The following is an 18,845-nucleotide window of genomic DNA, read 5'->3' as shown; positions in this document are numbered from 1 at the left end:
GATGAGCCTCAGTTTCAGAGCCCTATAGCCAGGGTTCACATCCTGGTTTTGCAACTGATGGGCTATGTGGCCTTGGGCAAGGTTGTCTGAGCCTGGTTTCAATGCCTGTGAAATGGGAAGGTGGGGGTGGGTCATACTGTCCCTTTCTGGATTTTGTCAGCATCCTATGAGGAGATGAAAGTAACGCCCTTGGTGTAATGACGAGCACACAGTAAATGCACAGTAAACACAGGCTGTTGGCATTACTACCCATCGCATCCTAATGAATGGGTTTCCGTGTGTCTGTTTTCTGCCTCCCTGCCTACCTGCTTCCAGACAGTTGTGAGTTTAAGAACAAAATCAGCTGATTAGTTGGAATTGTGTGCACACTGAGGGTGAGTGGATGCAAAGGGAGGGTCTGAAATGGCCTCCTAGAAACTAAACCGTGTGATATCAGGGACAATGGCTTTTCAACATCGGTGTTGGTTACTGGGAAGGCTTTCTAGCATACTTCTGGGCTAAAGCAGTATGTTCAGAAACTGCACAACAGATGTTCAAAAAGAGGAGGTATCATGGTATCAGTGCGAGATTTCTGTGTTGGAAAATGCCACCAGTATCCACACTGGGCACGTTGAGTCCTTCTGCCTTTAAGCCCCTTGCACACTTGATTTCAGAAACTCAAGCTCTTGGTTCCTTAGCTGAACGCTGGCCGGAGGCATCGTGCTGCCCTCTCCCCTGCTCCCTGGCACGGGGTGTTTGCCCCGCTCAGCCCCAGGGTGCTGTATTGGAGCCAGAGTCTCCCGGAGGCGCTTCCCTCCCTTCCCTCTGCTGTGAGTGCATGCGCATCTGTTTCTCACACAGGCTCTTTGCCGCTGCAGAAGCAATGACAGCTGTTAATTATTCAAGGCAAGGAGAGATGCTTGTTAAAGATAAAGTTTTAATAGCCTGAGTTTAGCTGTAGGGTAGCCCATGAGGCTTTGGGCATGGTTTGCTGAGAGAGATGGTTTAATCTCATGGGTGTGAGTACAGGCTCCAGAGCAGGACTTCCTGGGTTCAAATCCAGTCTTTGACTGCTACTAACTTTATGTCTTTAAAGGGCATTATTTAACTGGGCTGTTCTTTCGCTTGCTCAGGGGTAATATCTACTAGTGCCAATCTTATAGCTGTAATGGCCTTAACACAGGTAGTGTTTTAAACTAGTGCCTGATAGGGCGTAGAAGTTTAGCAAATGTGAGCAACCACCATTACCGTAATTACCATTGCTGTGTTTCATTGTATTACTCCCTGGCAACAGTAGTTTGGCCTTCTTTGCTCGGGACATTCTTATCCCACCCCAAATTGAGATGGAAGATGATTTATGGTTAAAATAAATGCAAAATATCTCTGGGGGTTGTTTACTTTAGAACAATGGGTTTTTAGAGTTTTTGGGCCATAAATCATAGACATGTACATGGAGATATAGTAGTCACATGTACATACATACTTACACATACACAAACATACACCCCTTAAAACAAGCTTGTCCAACCCATTACCCATGGGCCACATGTAGCCCAGGATGGCTTCGAACACAGCCCAACACAAATTCATAAACTTTCTTAAAACACTATGAGATGTTTTTGCAAATTTTTTTTAGCTCATCAGCTATTGTTTAGTGTATTTTATGTGTGGCCCAAGACAATTCTTCTTCCAACGTGGCTCAGGGAAGACCAAAGGTTGGACACCCCTGCCTTAAAAGAGATGAGTATTATACAAGCAAACCTTCCTCTTCTATGTGCGATGCAATCTGGAGTCTTCTGCTCTACTCTACCTGTCTTACCTTCTGTCTTGTTCACAAGATACTGGTCACAATCCACTAGGTTGACCTGATCATGAATTGTGACCCACATTTTGAAGGACACTTCTCTGGCAAGAGCCCAGCCAGAGGTAGCTTTCTGGTGGTGAACAGTCTGAACTGGGAGTCGGGGGTCATTGCCAGGGTCTTGACATCACGTGACTATACAACATGACGAAAGGCTCTTCCCAAAAATGAAACTCATTTTCACTTGGTGAGGTGAGGAAAGGAAAACAAGGCCAGCACATTCTCCAGTGTCTACAATGGACAGCTTGTACTTTCCTCCGGAACATTAGGAGGGCAAAAGGAAATTATTGGTGCTGAGTGTTTTATGGATCAAGACACAGCCTTCTGGTATTGCAAATAATCCTAACAGTATTTGTTGGGGTCCGTGCCGGGGGTGGTGGAGAATGAAAGAACACACAAAAGACAAAGACACACAGAGAACATGGCAGCCGCGCTCAGAGCCTCCGCCTCACTTTATTTATACTCCATAAACCCCACGTCAGCAGAAAGAATGCAATGCAAAACAAACTTTCTTTTCCCAGATGTAACCTTCTACTCAGTTCTTTGTTTCTATGCTCTTCCTTATCTGCCCGCCTTCTTGGCGCCTACGGGAGTTCATTAAAAGTTCAATTGGAGATACTGTCCTTGAGCCCTATCTATTCTCAGCATACTGTTTTCAAAGGCCCCTGCATATCCCCCCCTTTTTTTTTTTGTTTTGCCTCAATCCTAAAAAGGTAGCCCATATTTGTTCTTGTGTTTTCTTTTGTTTTTGGAGGCGACGGAGGGAGCATCGAATCACCAAAAGAAGTAGACCCAATCCAAGTGCCCAAAGCAATATACTTCCAGAGATTGTAGAAATCCATGTCTTCATCTGGGTCCATGGGTTAAAGGCAGCAAGGCGCTGACCCAGCTCCTGAAGGGTTACAGTTCCGGACAACACATGTAATTGTTGTCGAAATGCTTCGGAAATGTTCTGAGTGAGCTCTTGGATGTCCAAACTAATATTTTTATGGCCTACTAATAATTTTCGGATTACAGTCCAATTTTGAGAGATGTTAAAAGGCACAGGCGTTACACAAAATTGAGTGGAGTTCCAATCACATTGTAATGTCATCCGAGTACTGAGGACAGTGAGCTGATCTCCAAGCCATGTCAAGGCTTGTTCCATGTTGTCCAATCTTTCAGCAAGTTGAGAATCAATGTTTCGTTGTTGAAGCCATAACCGGTGAGATTGTTTGTGCCATTGCTGCATAAATTCAGCATTTTGTATGCTTTGATGAAGAGCGAGCCCTGCTATGGCCGCAGTGGAGACGATGGCGACAAGGCTCATCACCGAGGCAATTATAAGTCCAAGGACACGGAGGGTTCGCTGGAGAGAAGTCCAAATATAAGTCTCAAGAGGTGATGCCCCCCATGGTCGCGTAAGGTTAACAGGTAGCCAAATTTCCTTACGAGCCCTGAGGATATAAATATCCCCAGTAAAGTTGTGCCACCAGGAATGATTGAGGCAAGACAAAAATGTACACGTATCTGTACAATTAACAATCCCCGTAAGGTTATCCCATGTCAAATTTCCTGCTAATAATAGGTAGGGCTTACGGACACAAGCAATAATATATCAGGAGGTATTCCGATATAACTGAATATGAAAGGAGTTATTCGGGTTAGAAAGATTAAGGGGCATATTCCCCACAAAAGTGCTAATGGCATCGCCTGCAGCTAACAACTTCCAAAAATAACTCTGTACTTCAGGCCTCCTTCACGCCATACCAAGGTTTCATTACTGTTAGCAGCAATACTTTTATTTACCCAGTGTCATTTCAAAGGTATGTGACTAAATTTTGTTTGAAAATCACCGTGCACACTTCAATCAGTTATTTGCATCCCATTGTATTCTAATAAAATCTGGGGTTTAGTTCCCCGACATTGTTGTCACTCCAGCACCTGAATATTAGGAGAAACCTCTAGAATAGGACAAAAAAGTAAAGAACTAGGAATAGTTTCATTACTATATACAGTATGATTATATTAAAAACTTCTAGTTACAATAATAACAGTATTAGCAGCCACATGACTATGATTATAACGAACAGCCCAAGCTTCATGCGATTTTCGGAGACAATGAGGACTATTTCCCATACATATTGGAAGTCCTTCCACTCCAAATTGGTATGTGCTGATTATAATTGCTGTTTCCCGTTCTATGTTGTCCTTGTCCATATAGGGGGACGGCATCCAAGTAGTGTCATTGGTGAAAACCTTAATTTCCGCCTCTCCCCAGGCGACTCCCTGATACAAGGGTGGAAATTTCCGCCTCCCCCCAGGCGACTCCCTGATACAAGGGCGGAAAGGGAATATAAGTCCAATATTCATACAAAGCCTCACTAAGAGAAATAAATCCCCCGCCGAGGCACATCCAACAAAGGAAGAAATGCATGCTGAATCCAGTTTTCTTTTCAACAGGGTTTCAATCATCTTGTAGGAAACCACTCAGGTCCGCTCCCTGTAAGGACAAGAGCATAGCCCCGTCCCTGTTTTAGAACTTGCCCTTGAACATACTTACCTTCTTCATTAGGATACCAAACCTTTAAACTGTCAGCGGGGACTATCACCGAGGGAGTTGAGGAAAGATGGGTTACGACAGCAGAGTCTTGCAATTGTCTCCATTGATTCAAAAAAATTAAGGTAAAAAGAACCTTCAAAATCTGGTTTCAAAATCTGGTTTCTAGGGGGCTCATTTCCCCCTTTTTGTTTTGTTTTAATAGTTAAGTTTTTAAAGTTAAATTTGCGTGCTCAATGATGGCTTGACCTTGACTGTTGCCCGGGATACCGGTGATATGTTGAGTATTGTATTGCTGTAAGAAAACTTGTAATTTACGAGAGACATAGGCAGGGGCATTATTAGTTTTAAGTATGAGGAATGCCCATGATGGCGAAATAAGCTAAGAGATGAGTAATAACAGAAATGAGAAAAGGTATCAATGGTATGATGAACATACTTTAATCGTCTAAAAGAAGGGACATCTCGTGAATTAACCCCAGGATGGAAGGATGGAATGCTCAAAGGAGCACAGGAAGGACAAGCTCGAATAAGAGAACGAGCTTGTTTATGAGTTAAATGAAACCATCGTTGAAGGCCAGAACTATTAGTGTGATGTAGAGTATATTTTTGTTCTGCAGCATGTAGGTGGCCGATTAAAAGCAAATCAATCTGAGTATTACCATGAACTAATGGTCCAGAAAGTTGAGAATGAGAACGAAGATGAGTGATGAATAAAGGAGCTCGACGTTGGCTCAAAGTAAAGGATAACAAAGAAAAGAATTTCTGAAGAGAAGAAGTAGCACAAAGAGGTAAAGTGGCCTGAGAAATATAAGAAGTAACATAAACGGCGTATTGAGAATCACTAACAATGTTACAACCAGTAGTAGGGAAATCAAGTAAGACCATGAGAATAGCAAACAATTCTCCCTATTGCACCGAGGGATAAGGATAAACTGTAACTCAAGATTGATGAAGCTTCTTGCCAAGAATCAGAAGTTGCAAGAAGATAAGTCATCTGACTATGAGCGAATTGAGAGATAATTAAGGAAGGATCTCCTCCCCAAAGTTGTCGACAGTGATGCCGTCCTTTGATGATCAGTTCAGCTAAACGATCGATATAAGTAGCCAAGCGTTTAGATATTTTATTGGACAAAAAGATCCATTTTAGTGGTCGATTAGTTTGATGAATCATTCCTGTGGGAGAAGGTAAAGTATGAAATAAACAAAAGGAAGGGCCTTTTGAAGTTGCCCTTCAACAAGCTGGAGTTCCTGTAAAGCCAAAGGAGTTAAATGGCGTGAGTTGTCCAAGTGACTGTCTCCTTCTAGAATAGAAAAAAGATGTTATAACTGATATGTTGGTATTCCTAAAACAGGACGCATCCAATTAATGTCTCCTAGAAGCTTTTGAAAATCATTTAATGTTTTTAAATGATCACGTCGAATTTGAATTTTTTGGGGTCGAATATTTTGTGCCCCCAAGGTATAACCTAAATATTGATAAGAAAATCCAGTTAAATTTTTTCTGTGGCAATATTAAATGAGTAGAAAGAAAGCTGAGTTTGTAATGATACAAAAGCATCTTGCTGCTTTTCTCTGGTTTTAACTTTGTGGGATAAGGGCAGGATTAGGAAGACCAGGCTGTAAACTTTCCCTAGGTTTAATGTAAACATTTATAGTTTTAAGACAAGACAAAGACAGGAATTCCATGCACAAATACGTGGCTTTATATTCCTCTCGGCCATTTGTTTTTTGACTTACTCTTTTAGAGTCCTAAGTATTTCTTTAAATAATGGTCACTGTTTCACCTAAATAGGAGTGGTGGCTATGAGTTTAAAGGATTGTAGCCCATTTTGAACATCTTATTTTTGGCAGCTGAGGAAATATGAGGAATGTTTAAAAAAGCAGCAAATTGTTGTGAAAGATCTTGTTCCCAAAAATTAATATTGATAGGAACAATATAAAAATAAAAAAAAACACTTGACCTTGTTGACCTTTAGGACCGACACAGGTTAAAGGTTCTACATCTTGATAAATCACAGAAGCAGCACCCAAGCCAGTGAGTATAACTGAAACTTGTCTTTTTTCCCATTGTATAGGCTACTAATTTAAACAAATAATAGACATATTCACCCCCATATCAATTAACTCTTTAAAAACTATTCCATTAATATGCAATGAACATAAGGGCTTTTGATTAGAAACTAAAGTTTCCCAAAAAACAGTTTTTTCTGTGCTACCAAATCCTCCCTATTAAGAATACGTTCCCCTGCCTCTAGGCGTATAAATTGTGAAACTTGTACCATAATAAGAATTTTATTAGTAACATCAAGATCAATGATTTCTGGAATCATCATTAACTTCCGTATAGCACTGTTGTTTTGACCTAACAAAAGTCCTACATGTCCTTTTGGCAAAGGGTCACACACTCTAATAGCTAATTTATATACTCCTCTATTAGGAGACAAAGTATAAGGCTGAGTAATAGCTAAGTCAGCAGCGGCGCTCTGCTTAGTTGCCGCATAAAGCTGAGAAACTGGGGTAAGGTGTGGGATCCTTAAGGAGGACTTGAATTTATTCCTTAATGTTGTAGGCCATTGCTCACTGAATATTGTAGTAGACTTGTATTGTAATTGTTGGGGCCCCAAGCCTGTGGGCCCCGACTCCCGTTTCCCAGGAGAGGAGACAGTAAATTTCCACTTTTATCAGTTTTGGAACGACATTTATTTGTCCAATGTCGACCTTTACCACAATATTTGTACACCTCTGAAGGCAGCTTTCTGCCTTGAGGGATAAAAGTGTTCAATTTTTATGACATTCTTTTTTTTGAAATGTCTAGGTTTACCACACTGCAAACAAACACCTTGTTTGTTATTTCCTTTTAAGTCTTTAGACAAAGCTCCAGCAAATAATTGAGCATCATAAATAGCCCCTCCAACACTAACACAAGTTTTAATATATTTATCTAAATTGGCCCCATTGGCCTTTAACGATTTTAACAATTTTTAACAGTCAGCATAAGCATTTTTAAAAGACAATGTTTGTAACAAAATTTTTGAAGCAAGGCCAGCACCCACAATTTTGAAGACAGCATCCTGAAGACGGGCTACGAAATATGAATATAGTTCATTTGTGCCCTGTAAAATCTTCACAGAGGAAAGGGAACATTTTCCTGTTATCTCTACCTTATTTCAGGCCCTTAAAAACAAAGTCTTGATTTGAGTAAAGGCAACATCATCTAAACCAGCCTGAGCATTAAGAGTAGCATATTGGCCAGTGCCTGTGAGTTGTTCCTCAGTGGGTCCAGGGGGATCACACATAATATTTTTCCTAGCCTATACATGTGCCTTGTTCATTTACCAGCTGTGCAATTGTAACCACTGAGAACGATCAAGAAAAGCCTTCCCCAAAGTCTTCCAGTCTATAGGAATCATCAAATTTTCTGATGAAAAAACATCAAGAAGACCAAGGATAAAATGAGATTGAGATCCATAGTTAGAAATGGCAGCTTTCATTTCTTTTTAAAAATTTAATTTGTAAGGCATTAAATTGGACATTATTGCCACCATTTGAAAACTGAGCATTAGGAGCAAAAGAAGCACCAATAATTGGAAACAGATCCAGCTCCTTAAATTTTTTTTTTAATTAAAAGTATATATAATATATAATAATACTCATATCCCCAAATATAAAGAATCTCAACATATTAATAGGAAAAGGCAAATAACCCAACCAAAAGTAGCAGAACAAAGAAATGACAATAAACCTATATGTCTAACATCATTACTCACTAGGAAATATGTATATTAATACCAAATTGAGAATCATTACATACACAATACAATGGTTAAAATTTAAAAACACAGAAAATATCAAGAGGTAGTTAATGTGTTAAGCAACTCGAATACTCAACTTCTGTTTGGAGTGTAAATTGGTGGAACCTATGCACCCCTATAACATAACAATTTCCTAGCTGGGGTTATTAATACTATATTAATATTAATAGTTAATATTAATGTGTTTATTTATTGACTATTGAAATACTCATAATATTTTAACAAACAATAAGATATACATATACACTGGTTTTAACATATTAAACAGGTGTTTAGTATAAATTTAAAGTATGTCTGATGTGAACAGGGCTTCAACTTTGCCAAACAAAGGCAAAGATAAGGAAGCCGGGGGATTGGAGGCTCTGGAAAATCCTCTTTTAACAGGGCAGAAGGAAAAGAAACAGGGAAAGCTCGCAAAGGTGAATTAGAAGAATATATCTGTAATATTTGTTGAAGCATTTCCATAATACTCTGCATGTCAGAATTTCCCTTAGAAGAAGGAAGAGCTGGCTTTTTCTCTTCTCCCCCTTTTGCTGCCCCCCCCATCCTCTGTTATCCTGGCACAAATGAGCTTCATTTCAGATTTTTTTTTTTTTCCAAATCCTCAGATACCTTTCCTCCTGTGGCTACATTACCACACTCTGAATCAGTCTCAAGTAACTCTAATGTCTGAGTGATAGAGTCACACAAGGTCCACAATTTTAGAGGCATAATATCCCCTAACTGGAGAGCTCTAAGCAGAGTTTTTACTACCTGTAACCATTCTCTACGATTCAGCTGCACTTTAGTCTGATACTGAAACCAGTAACAATGTTGTTCAACATGGGCAAACAATCACTTCAAAGTCTTTTTCTTTCACTTCTACTCCTATAGACAGCAATAGTCCTTGAAACAGCCATAAATATTCTGAGGCCAGAGAGATGGAATTCCCCATAATGAAAGCTTAAGAAGGTTCCCCTTAACAATATCTGGGCCTTACCCGCCCCTAGGGGGTTCCCCTTCTTGTTCTCCCCTACTCACCCGTGCTGACCCTGCTCACTGCGCCACTTGTTGGGGTCCGTGCCGGGGGTGGTGGAGAATGAAAGAACACACAAAAGACAAAGACACACAGAGAACATGGCGGCCGCGCTCAGAGCCTCCGCCTCACTTTATTTATACTCCATAAACCCCACCTCAGCAGAAAGAATGCAATGCAAAACAGACTTTCTTTTCCCAGATGTAACCTTCTACTCAGTTCTTTGTTTCTATGCTCTTCCTTATCTGCCCGCCTTCTTGGCGCCTACGGGAGTTCATTAAAAGTTCAATTGGAGATACTGTCCTTGAGCCCTATCTATTCTCAGCATACTGTTTTCAAAGGCCCCTGCAGTATTACTGAGATGCTGGTGTGGAGCTGGAAGACACTGTACCGCAAACCACCATAAGAGAACCTCATAACATTAATCGTTATTGAAATAGAAACCTAAGACGTAGCGATTGGGAAAGGAGACAGAGAGTCCTCTGGAGATGTGAGAAGAGCAATTCTTGACAACTCAGTAATTATTTTTCAACCACCCATGAAACCAGGGATTTTCAATGAGAGGTCAATCAGCGAATGTTGCCTTGAGACAGAGATTCTATGCTTGGCATGCAGTGTTTAGAAAAAGCTACTTGCTAACATTTAAAAATGGAGAGAATTCACATAAAGTCAGGATTTTCCGTAAAATCAGACTAGATATGCATGACGTGGAATGGCTCATGCAAGGACAGAGCTGCCCACCTCACGTTGCCATCCAGCCCATGGCGCACCCAGATTCTCCTCTCCCTCCAGCCGCCAAAGGGTGTGGGACCCTCTTCAGTGCTGAGCTTCACTTCCGGCCGAGAAAGGTTTTCTTTTCTTCCCATCGAAGTTGCAAATGCGGATAATCCCACGGCTAACAAGCTTGGTCTCTCAATTCATAGGTTCAGGAGTATTTCTCAAGCGTCTTCCCTGTGCCGGGCACTGCCTGTCCCTGGGTGTGTGGAGGAGGCAAAGCACCCCCAACCCCGTCCTCCTGGGCCCAGCCATTTAGTGGCGGGAGAGCAGCGTGAAGGACGCCGTGTTGCAGAAACGTGTGCAGTGCTGTGATGACGAGGGCGGCTGTCACGACAGTTAGAGACTGCTGTCAGTGGGTAGAGAGTCCCTCGTTGGGGAGCCACACCCGGGCCAGTCCGTGAGGAGTGGGTGGGAATGGGCTGGTGGAGAACGTGCTGGCAAGGATGCTCCAGGCAGAGGGAATGGCTCGGGAAGAGCCTGGTTTGTTTGAGGAACTGAGCCGAGGCTGAATGAGGGGACGTGGGTTCCATCCGAGCGGAAGCAGAAACCTGGGAGGGTTTCCAGCAACAGAGTGAGATGACCAGGTTTGTGGGCCTGACGTTTCCTCTGGCGACAGCATGGAAAATGAGGCCAGGAGGGTCAGCGTGGAAGCCGCACTCTCACCGTTCCCGACGTCGCAGCCCGGCTCCTTACCAGCTCACTGTCCCTCTCTCCTGCTCCTGATCTCCCCGCCTGGGAAACAAATCCATGCCCTGGGCGAAAGGCTCTTCTCACAAACGCAGGCCGATGGGCCCGCCACAGCCACAGCCCCCCGGATTCTCTGTGCCCTCAGTAACTGCCTGCTGGACAATGCATCCTCTTTTTTTTTTTTTGGACAGAGTCTCACTCTATTGTCCAGGCTGGAGTGCAGTGGTGCTATCTTGGCTCACTGCAACCTCTGCTCTCCGGGTTCAAGCGGTTCTCCTGCCTCAGCCTCCCAAGTAGCTGGGATTACAGGCGCCTGCCACTGCGCCCGGCTAATTTTTGTATTTTTAGTAGAGACAGGATTTCACCATCTTGGCCAGGCTGGTCTTGAACTCCTGACCTCATGATCTACCCTCCTTGGCCTCCCAAAGTGCTGGGATTACCGGTGTGAGCCGCTGCGTCTGGCCAGCGCATCCATTTTTACAGAGAAGCAAGTGCCCATAGACAAAGGCGTGACTGTCAAAAGAGAAAAGAGACCACTGTTTCATTCCCCTTCCCTGTGTCCACAGCCTCCCTGGCCCTGGGACTTAGGATAATTTTTGAGTTTCCAGGAAATACCCTACAGGGCTGATGGTCACAGGTTGTGGTGAAGAAGCTTGCTTGACTCAGTTACACAGGTGGGAGAGGACATAGTTAACCTATAACCAGCATAACCAGCTCATGGCATGTGCTGGTAATCAGTCCTGAGGCTATCAGGAAACAGCTGTCCGTTTCTTGCCTCTTGGGAGGAAGAGGGGCTGTGGACACCCAGCCCCTTGACCCAGCTTCGAGCTCCCCTGCAGACACTGAGAGTTTCCGCTCAACAGGCCTCCTCCATGCGTCTCTGCCTCCAGGCCCGGGAAGTGGTTTGGCTGGGGCAGTGGTGTAGATGTAGGGCAGGGCAGCCACCTGGGCTGTCAGATAAGATGCAAATGCACAGTTAACTTTGAGTTTCAGAATAACAAGTGATTTTTAGTGTCTCTATCAGGGGTTGGATGGTGGCTTCCCAAATATACCTGTGTCCCAATCACTAGAACCTGGGAATACGCCCTTACTTGGAAAAAGGGTCTTTGCAATTGTAATTCAATTACAGATTTCTGGGTGAGATCGTCCTGGAGCACCTGGGTGGGTGGTAAACCCAGAGAAAACTGCCCTTCTAAGAGACAAAGGGGAAGGCCACATGAGGGCCAGGGCAGAGGCTGGAAGGGGCTGGAAGGAGCCCCCACCTGGAGCCTCTCAAGGGAGCCCAGCCCTGGTAACACCTCGATTCCAGACTTCTGGCCTCCAGAACTGTGAAAGGATAAATTTCCACTGTTCTAAGCCATCCAGTTAGTGGGAATGTGTCAAGGCAGTCCTAGGAAACAGCATGATATTCCTTGGAACAGTGCATGCAATACCCAGGCAACCCTCCATGCCTAGCAGCAGTGCTCCCCATCCATTTATGAATCCTCTATCACTGGGTTTGCTCCCGATGGCAAAGTGGTTGCGATGGGGACAGTCTAGCCTGCAAGATCTACAAAAAATGACCCTGTACAGAAAATGTTTCTGGCTCTGTGTGGAAAGTGGACGTTCCAGCCATGTGCTGGGTCCATGTTAGAACCAACAAGTCCATTGTGGATTGTGGTGTCTTGACTTCCCATTAACCTCCTAATTTTTAAAGTCAGTTTCTGGTTCCATACCCAGGACCTAGGAAAATGATATTTAATCAACTTTTCTTGGTAACAGCAAGCTTAGCCCAATGGATATGACCTGGAGTATGCACCCTGAGAAGATGTTATCCTTCTCTTGAAGTCCAAGTGCATTGCTCTCGTTGGATGATGTTGAACGCTAGAGTGTGCATCCTGCTTTCCCCCGGCTGCACTTGCTCTGGGGCGACAATCCACTTCCTCATGGAAGCTCTTGTGCAACTTGCGCCTGGCGCAGCCAGCCGTCCGGGCGACACCTCGGGGTTGAAGATCATTGTGCTAGTAAAATGCAAGGGGGAGTCCTTGCCATCCTAGGCTTTTCTGGGCAGTTTTTAAAAACTGCATTTCTTCAAAAGTATAGCAAACGAGAGGTGCCTCAGAATGGGGGAAATCCTTTGGGAGGCCGAGACGGGCGGATCACGAGGTCAGGAGATGGAGACCATCCTGGCTAACACGGTGAAACCCTGTCTCTACTAAAAAATACAAAAAACTAGCCGGGCGAGGTGGCAGGCACCTGTAGTCCCAGCTACTCGGGAGGCTGAGGCAGGAGAATGGCCTGAACCCGGGAGGCGGAGCTTGCAGTGAGCTGAGATCCGGCCACTGCACTCCAGCCCTGGCGACAGAGCCAGACTCCCTTTCAAAAAAAAGAATGGGGGAAGTCTCCAGCTGCTCCTGGCAAGAGGAGGGCTCCAAAAGAAGTAAGTTTTGTGTTCGGGAGAAATGCAGGGAGCTCCACCTGCCACCTGGTGCAGATGTAAACCCTCTTATTTTTCTAACCTCATCTGTCATCCTTCTTTAGTGCAAGATCCTCAACTTTTTTACCAGCCAAAAAGTGTGTGCTGTCCACTGATGAGAGAGGGCTGTGGGGAGCCCTCGGGTGGATTGGAAGATGTCATGGAGCGTTGCTGGGATTATTTATTCTGGCAGGGACTCTGATGGGCGCAGCTGAGGGACAGTGGGGGATGCAAGCTTGAGCTTGTTGTTTGGGGCCCGCTGGCCTCTTTGTGCTGTGGCCCCGGGGAGTCTATCACCTGGTCTCAGGGGAGATGAGGTTGATTAGGAACAATTATGTGTGTTGTCACTTGGCGGGTGGCCTTGAGCTTCAGCCTAGGGTGTGGGGATGACATTCCTCAAGGTGGATTTCTGCTTCCTTCATGTTCAGTGCTGTGCTGAGAGCCCTCACTGGGGAGACCGCTTGGCGCTGTGTTATTGACTCTACACTTGCCTTTCCCCGTTGGTGTGGGGATTGCCTTCCTGGTGTAGAAGCGTCTGCAGGAAGAATGCTTTCACGTGTTTCTTGTAAAGATGTAATGAATTCTTAGTAGGTTTGTGTCTCAGAGTCAGACTCCAATCCCTCCCAGAAACTCACTCAAGAACAGCGGTTTCTAACCACATCCACACGTGGGGAGCCTGAGGGGGCCGTACCAGTGCCTCACCCTGAGGACTGTGGGTGAGCTGCTCTGGGGTGTGGCCAGGGCTTTGGGAATTTTAAAAAGTCCCCTGGTAATTTCAATGTGAAGATAAGTTAGAAAGCCTGGCTTGGAGGTAGGCTCTAATTTTCACTGGGAATCAGGGTGGGTTCAGAAGGAGCTATTCAAACTGGGTCAAATTTTAAAAAATTAAAAATACTTAATTTTTTATCTTAAAGATAATAGTGTCTATAAGTGTACACTGTGATGTTTTGATCTATTTATACATTGTGGAAGGATTAAATCAAGTTAACACATCCATCACCTCACCTATTTAGTATTTTTCTGTGGTGAGAACAAACTGGGCGTGGCTGGCACTCCGTCAGTCATTCGGGGGAGATTCAGGAGTTAGCTGCCTGTGTGGCAGGACCCGGAGGCACAGCCTTCATGTCGTCCTGGGGCTGACCCTGTCCTCCAGCAAAGATTTCAAAGCAGCCTCCTGGGAGACGTGAGGAGCTTTGCAGAAAAGAAAATGATGCATTGAGTACATAAATGAGTGCTTTTCACCTAGAGCTATTTTCTTTTTCTTTTTTCTTTTTTTAAAGAGTCTTGCTATTCATTTTAGCAGAAAGCAAAACAAAACAGAACAAAGTGTGTGTTGTATGTGTCCACACCATGTGCATGTGTGAAGGTGTGTATGTTTGTGTGTGTGTAAGAATCTTTTGATGAAAGAGGCCACGTTACTTTGCTGGAATTAATTGGGTTGACAGCCCTCCCAGGGTCTTCCTGAAAAGGATTATTACATTTCATTGTTGTTACTGACTGTAGCTGGGATACGAGGGTATAGCCACTGGAGATCTGAATATTGATTTTTCAATTACTGGTTAGCAAGTCTGATCGACACACAGTCACCGACTTCTCTTAGGACACAGAGGGCTTAGGACAGAAGGCTGACGTCCTGAGTGTTTAATGCACCAAAGTCTGGAGGAGATTAATTTCATAAGGAATTCCCGATTCCATCTTTGCAAATCCCCCGTGGGGCTTGCAGCTACCAAAGAAGACTTTTAATGAGGTTCGGGACAACAGTTTAAGCACAGTCTACATCTGGTTTCTTCTGTGAGTTCTACTGTGTGGTCACCTTGGCAGACAGGTAGCGAAGCCACTGAGCTTCCTGCTTCATCTGTGAATGAAACAAGATATCACGTGTTCAACAGAAGACAGGATAATACAACATACACTAGGTGAGAAAGTGAATATGCTCTGCGGAGATGTCCCCAAATGCTTTCCGTACCATTGAACCATTTGGCACTGGACTCCCTTTCTCGTCTCCCGAAATCTTTCTGGCTCTGACAACGAGGACGTCTCTGGTGGGTACCAATGCACATCCACTACCTCTCCAACAGCGCGTCTCCCTTCAGCTCGTGCAGAAAGAATAGGTCTCGGGTGACTCGCAGTGACCGGGGCAAGGTGGCGCATTTAGCCGAGATCTAATTGCAGTTGGCTTTTCTTGTATTTATTTTCATGGCTACTATTTGTAGTGAATGATGATGCTGGTTCTCCATTTCAGTGTAGTGATCTCAAGTCTCCTTGAAGGTGAGTCTCCTTGAGAAAATGTTAAAGAGAATTGATTTAAATAAAAATATTACAAAATGAACTAAACAGACCGGATGTGATGTGGCACCAAGAATGGATGGAACCCGCTCATCAGTGGGTTGGGGAATACTCGTAAATGAAGCTCAGAGCATGAGAGGGGGCTGGAGGCTGGAGAGAGGGGAATGAAGGGCTTCCTGGAGGAGGCAGGACTTGGGCTGGGTTTTGAAGGTTGGAAAGGAGTTGGATTGTTGGGCCAGAAAGGAGAGGAGACGATTCCGACGGGAAGGGGGAACAACAGGTGCCAAGGCTCAGGAGCAGGAATGGACAGGAACGGGACTGAGATGCCATGGGAGGTGAGGACTCCGGCTTGCTGGATGGGGGGTACCGGCCGGACTGTGTGAGGGACAGAGGAAGGACAGGGACGCCGTATGTGCCAGCAAGTGCAGAATAGTGTGCGCTGGGCAGCAGTAGCATCCAGATGTGAGAGGGAGGTTGGAGGACATTGCTCCCCCATCTCTCTCTCTCTCTCTCTCTCTCTCTCTCTCTCTTTTTTTTTTTTGAGATGGAGTTTCCCTTTCGTTGCCCAGGCTAGAGTGCTGTGACATGATCTCAGCTCACTGCAACTTCCGCCTCCTGGGTTCAAGTGATTCTCCTGCCTCAGCCTCCTGAGTAGCTGGGATGACAGGCACCTGCCACCACGCCCGGCTAATTTGTATTTTTAGTAGAGACAGGGTTTCTCCATGTTTGCCAGGCTGGTCTCGAACTCCTGACCTCGTGATCCACCCACCTCTGTCTCCCAGAGTGCTGGGATTATAGGCGTGAGCCACCGCGCCCGGCCTCTTCATCTTAATTTATAAATTCTCCTGAGGGAAGACAAAGCTATGAAATACATTTATCTCATCAGAGACAGATTAGTGAATATTTCCTGGTTAATCACAGAAAGTGCCTGTGGTCACTTTCGTAACTACTTCTGAAATACTTTTAAGCTACTAAAATACATTTCAGCAATATTAGAGAAATCAGTCATAGGAAAACAATTAGCTGCTCCCACAAGGGTACTTTGGCCCATTTCCTCCACCTTTTTTCTCGTAGACACTTTGTTTTTAGTAGTCTCAGGAATGGCAAACTCAAAAGGCCTGTGGGGGCCAGATCAAGAAGTGAAATGCAAGAATCAGGCAAGACGTGAGAGAACCCTGCAGAGCCCAGGGCAGCGGGGAGTGCCGGGGACTGTGGCCACGTTGCCTACTTCCCTGCAGGGGCAGCCGAGACTCAGCGCCCGCTGAATTTCCTGGGCTCGGTGCTGCTAGATCTTTGGGTTTTTCAAAAGATGCCAGAAAACCAGATTCTCATGTAGAATCTTCTGGTTTTAAAAATTGGCCCCCTTTTTTTCTTTTTGCAACAGGGTCTCACTGTCACCCAGGCTGGAGTGCAGTGGCACAAACATGTCCCATTGCAGCCGGGACCTCTCCAACTGGGCTCAAGCAGTTCTCCCACCTCAGCCTCCTGAGTAGCTGGGACTACAGGTGCATATGACCACAACCTGCCCTAAAAGTGGCCATTTTATTTCAACATTTTCCATTTTCATGTGTGCGAATACTGAGCAGACCACGTAAAATGTGTCTGGGCTGTGAATTTCCTACCAAATTTTCAACGAATATATTTGATTCCCTTTTCACTTCCCAAGGGTCCAGCTGCTAAAAGAGGAGAAAAGGCATCTCCCCATCGCCCAGCCTCGTGAGCAGAAAGTAACAAACCAGAAGGCCCTCCCCTTCTCACTCCGTGGGGGACATTGTTAAACTCACGGCTTATCGCAGTAGCGATGATGGGGCTGGGGTGGTCATCAGATTCAGTGATTCACACCTGTTATCCTCACTTTTGGAGGCCAAGTCAAGAGGATCGCTTGAACCCAGGAGTTTGAGATCAGCCTGGGCAACAGAGCGAGACCTCATCTCTACAAACACAAGTTTTAAAAAAATAGCTGGGCATGGTGGTGTGCATCTGTCATCTCAGCTACTCAGGAGGCAGGAACATTATTTGAGCCCAACAGAGTGAGGCTGCAGTGAGCTATGATCGTGACACTGCACTTCAGCCTGGGCGACACAGCAAGACTCTCAAAAAAAAAAAAAAAAAAAAAAAAGAAACAACTTTAATAAATAAAAATATAGTTACAAAAAATGAAATTTTAATACAAAATAAAAAATAGTTACAAAGAAAAGAGTAAAGATGATGGTGGTGATAGTGATGGTAGTGATGAAGGTGATGATGTAACAGTAATGGTGATGATGTTATGGTTGTGATAGTGGTGATGTGATAGTGGTGATGAGGTGATGATGATGAGGTGATGGTAGTCACAGTGATGGTGATAAGGTGATGGTGATGAGGTAATGGTGATGAGGTGATGGTGATGAGGTGATGGTGATGAGGTGATGGTGGTGAGGTGATGGTGGTGAGGTGATGGTGGTGACGGTGATGAGGTGATGAGGTGATGGTGGTGATGGTGATGAGGTGATGGTGGTGATGGTGATGGTGGTGATGGTAATGAGGTGATGGTGATGAGGTGATGGTAGTGATGGTGATGAGGTGATGATGATGATGGTTATGGTGGTGGTGATGGTGGTGGTGATGGTGGTGGTGATGGTGATGGTAGCGATGGTGGTGATGGTGATGTAATGGTCATGATAGTGACGATGTAATGGTGGTGATGGTGATGAGGTGATGGTTGTGATGGTGATGATGATGTGTTGGTGGCGATGGTGATGCAGTGATGGTTGTAATAGTGATGATGTAATGGTAGTAATGAAGGTGATGATGATGATGAAATGGTGATGAGGTGATTATGGTGATGAGGTGATGGTGGTGTAATGGTTGTGATAGTGATGATGTAATGGTGGTAATGGTGATGGTGATGGTGATGAGGTGATGGTGATGGTGATGTAATGGTCATGATAGTGATGATGTAATGGTGGTAATGGTGATGGTGATGAGGTGATGGTGATGTAATGCATGACAGTGATGATGTAATGGTAGTGACGAAGGTGATGATGATGTAATGGTGATGAGGTGATGGTGGTGTAATGGTTGTGATAGTGATGATGTAATGGTGGTAATGGTGATGGTGATGGTGATGTAATGGTCATGACAGTGATGATGTAATGGTAGTGATGAAGGTGATGATGATGTAATGGTGATGAGGTGATGGTCATGGTGATGATGATAACTAACACCTACAAAGTGTTTATTAGGTGCCAGGGGCCTGTTCAAGCAGCTTTCTTTCATTAGCTTATTTAATCTTCCTGACAATCTCACAAGGAAGGAGCTAAAATCCCTCCTTCACAGACGAAGCTGGGGGTGCAGAGGCATTATACCACCTCCCAAAGGCCACACAACACAGAGTGTTGGACCTTGCCTTTGCCCACCTGGCCTGGGATGGAGTCTGTGCACTAAATCAT

General features: G+C 44.6%; 2 protein-coding genes across 15 annotated transcripts in view; one reads left to right on the top strand and one right to left on the bottom strand.

The window, feature by feature from the left end:
• Nucleotides 1–3,725, bottom strand: part of RAN (RAN, member RAS oncogene family) — a 288,165-nt gene extending 284,440 nt beyond the window's left edge. Inside the window, exon 1 of the mRNA XM_050747708.1 lies at nucleotides 2,514–3,725. Coding sequence (XP_050603665.1) covers nucleotides 2,514–2,700 — 187 coding nt within the window. The 5' untranslated portion in view covers nucleotides 2,701–3,725. The remainder of the gene's footprint in view (nucleotides 1–2,513) is intronic.
• RIMBP2 (RIMS binding protein 2) overlaps nucleotides 1–18,845 on the top strand; it is a 329,378-nt gene that overhangs the window by 122,651 nt on the left and 187,882 nt on the right. The window lies entirely within an intron of this gene.

Source organism: Macaca thibetana, chromosome 11 (assembly GCF_024542745.1).
Source record: "Macaca thibetana thibetana isolate TM-01 chromosome 11, ASM2454274v1, whole genome shotgun sequence".
Classification (NCBI taxonomy): domain Eukaryota; kingdom Metazoa; phylum Chordata; class Mammalia; order Primates; family Cercopithecidae; genus Macaca; species Macaca thibetana.
The sequence above is the reverse complement of the archived record's forward strand: the minus strand, read 5'-3'. Positions and strand labels throughout refer to the sequence as shown.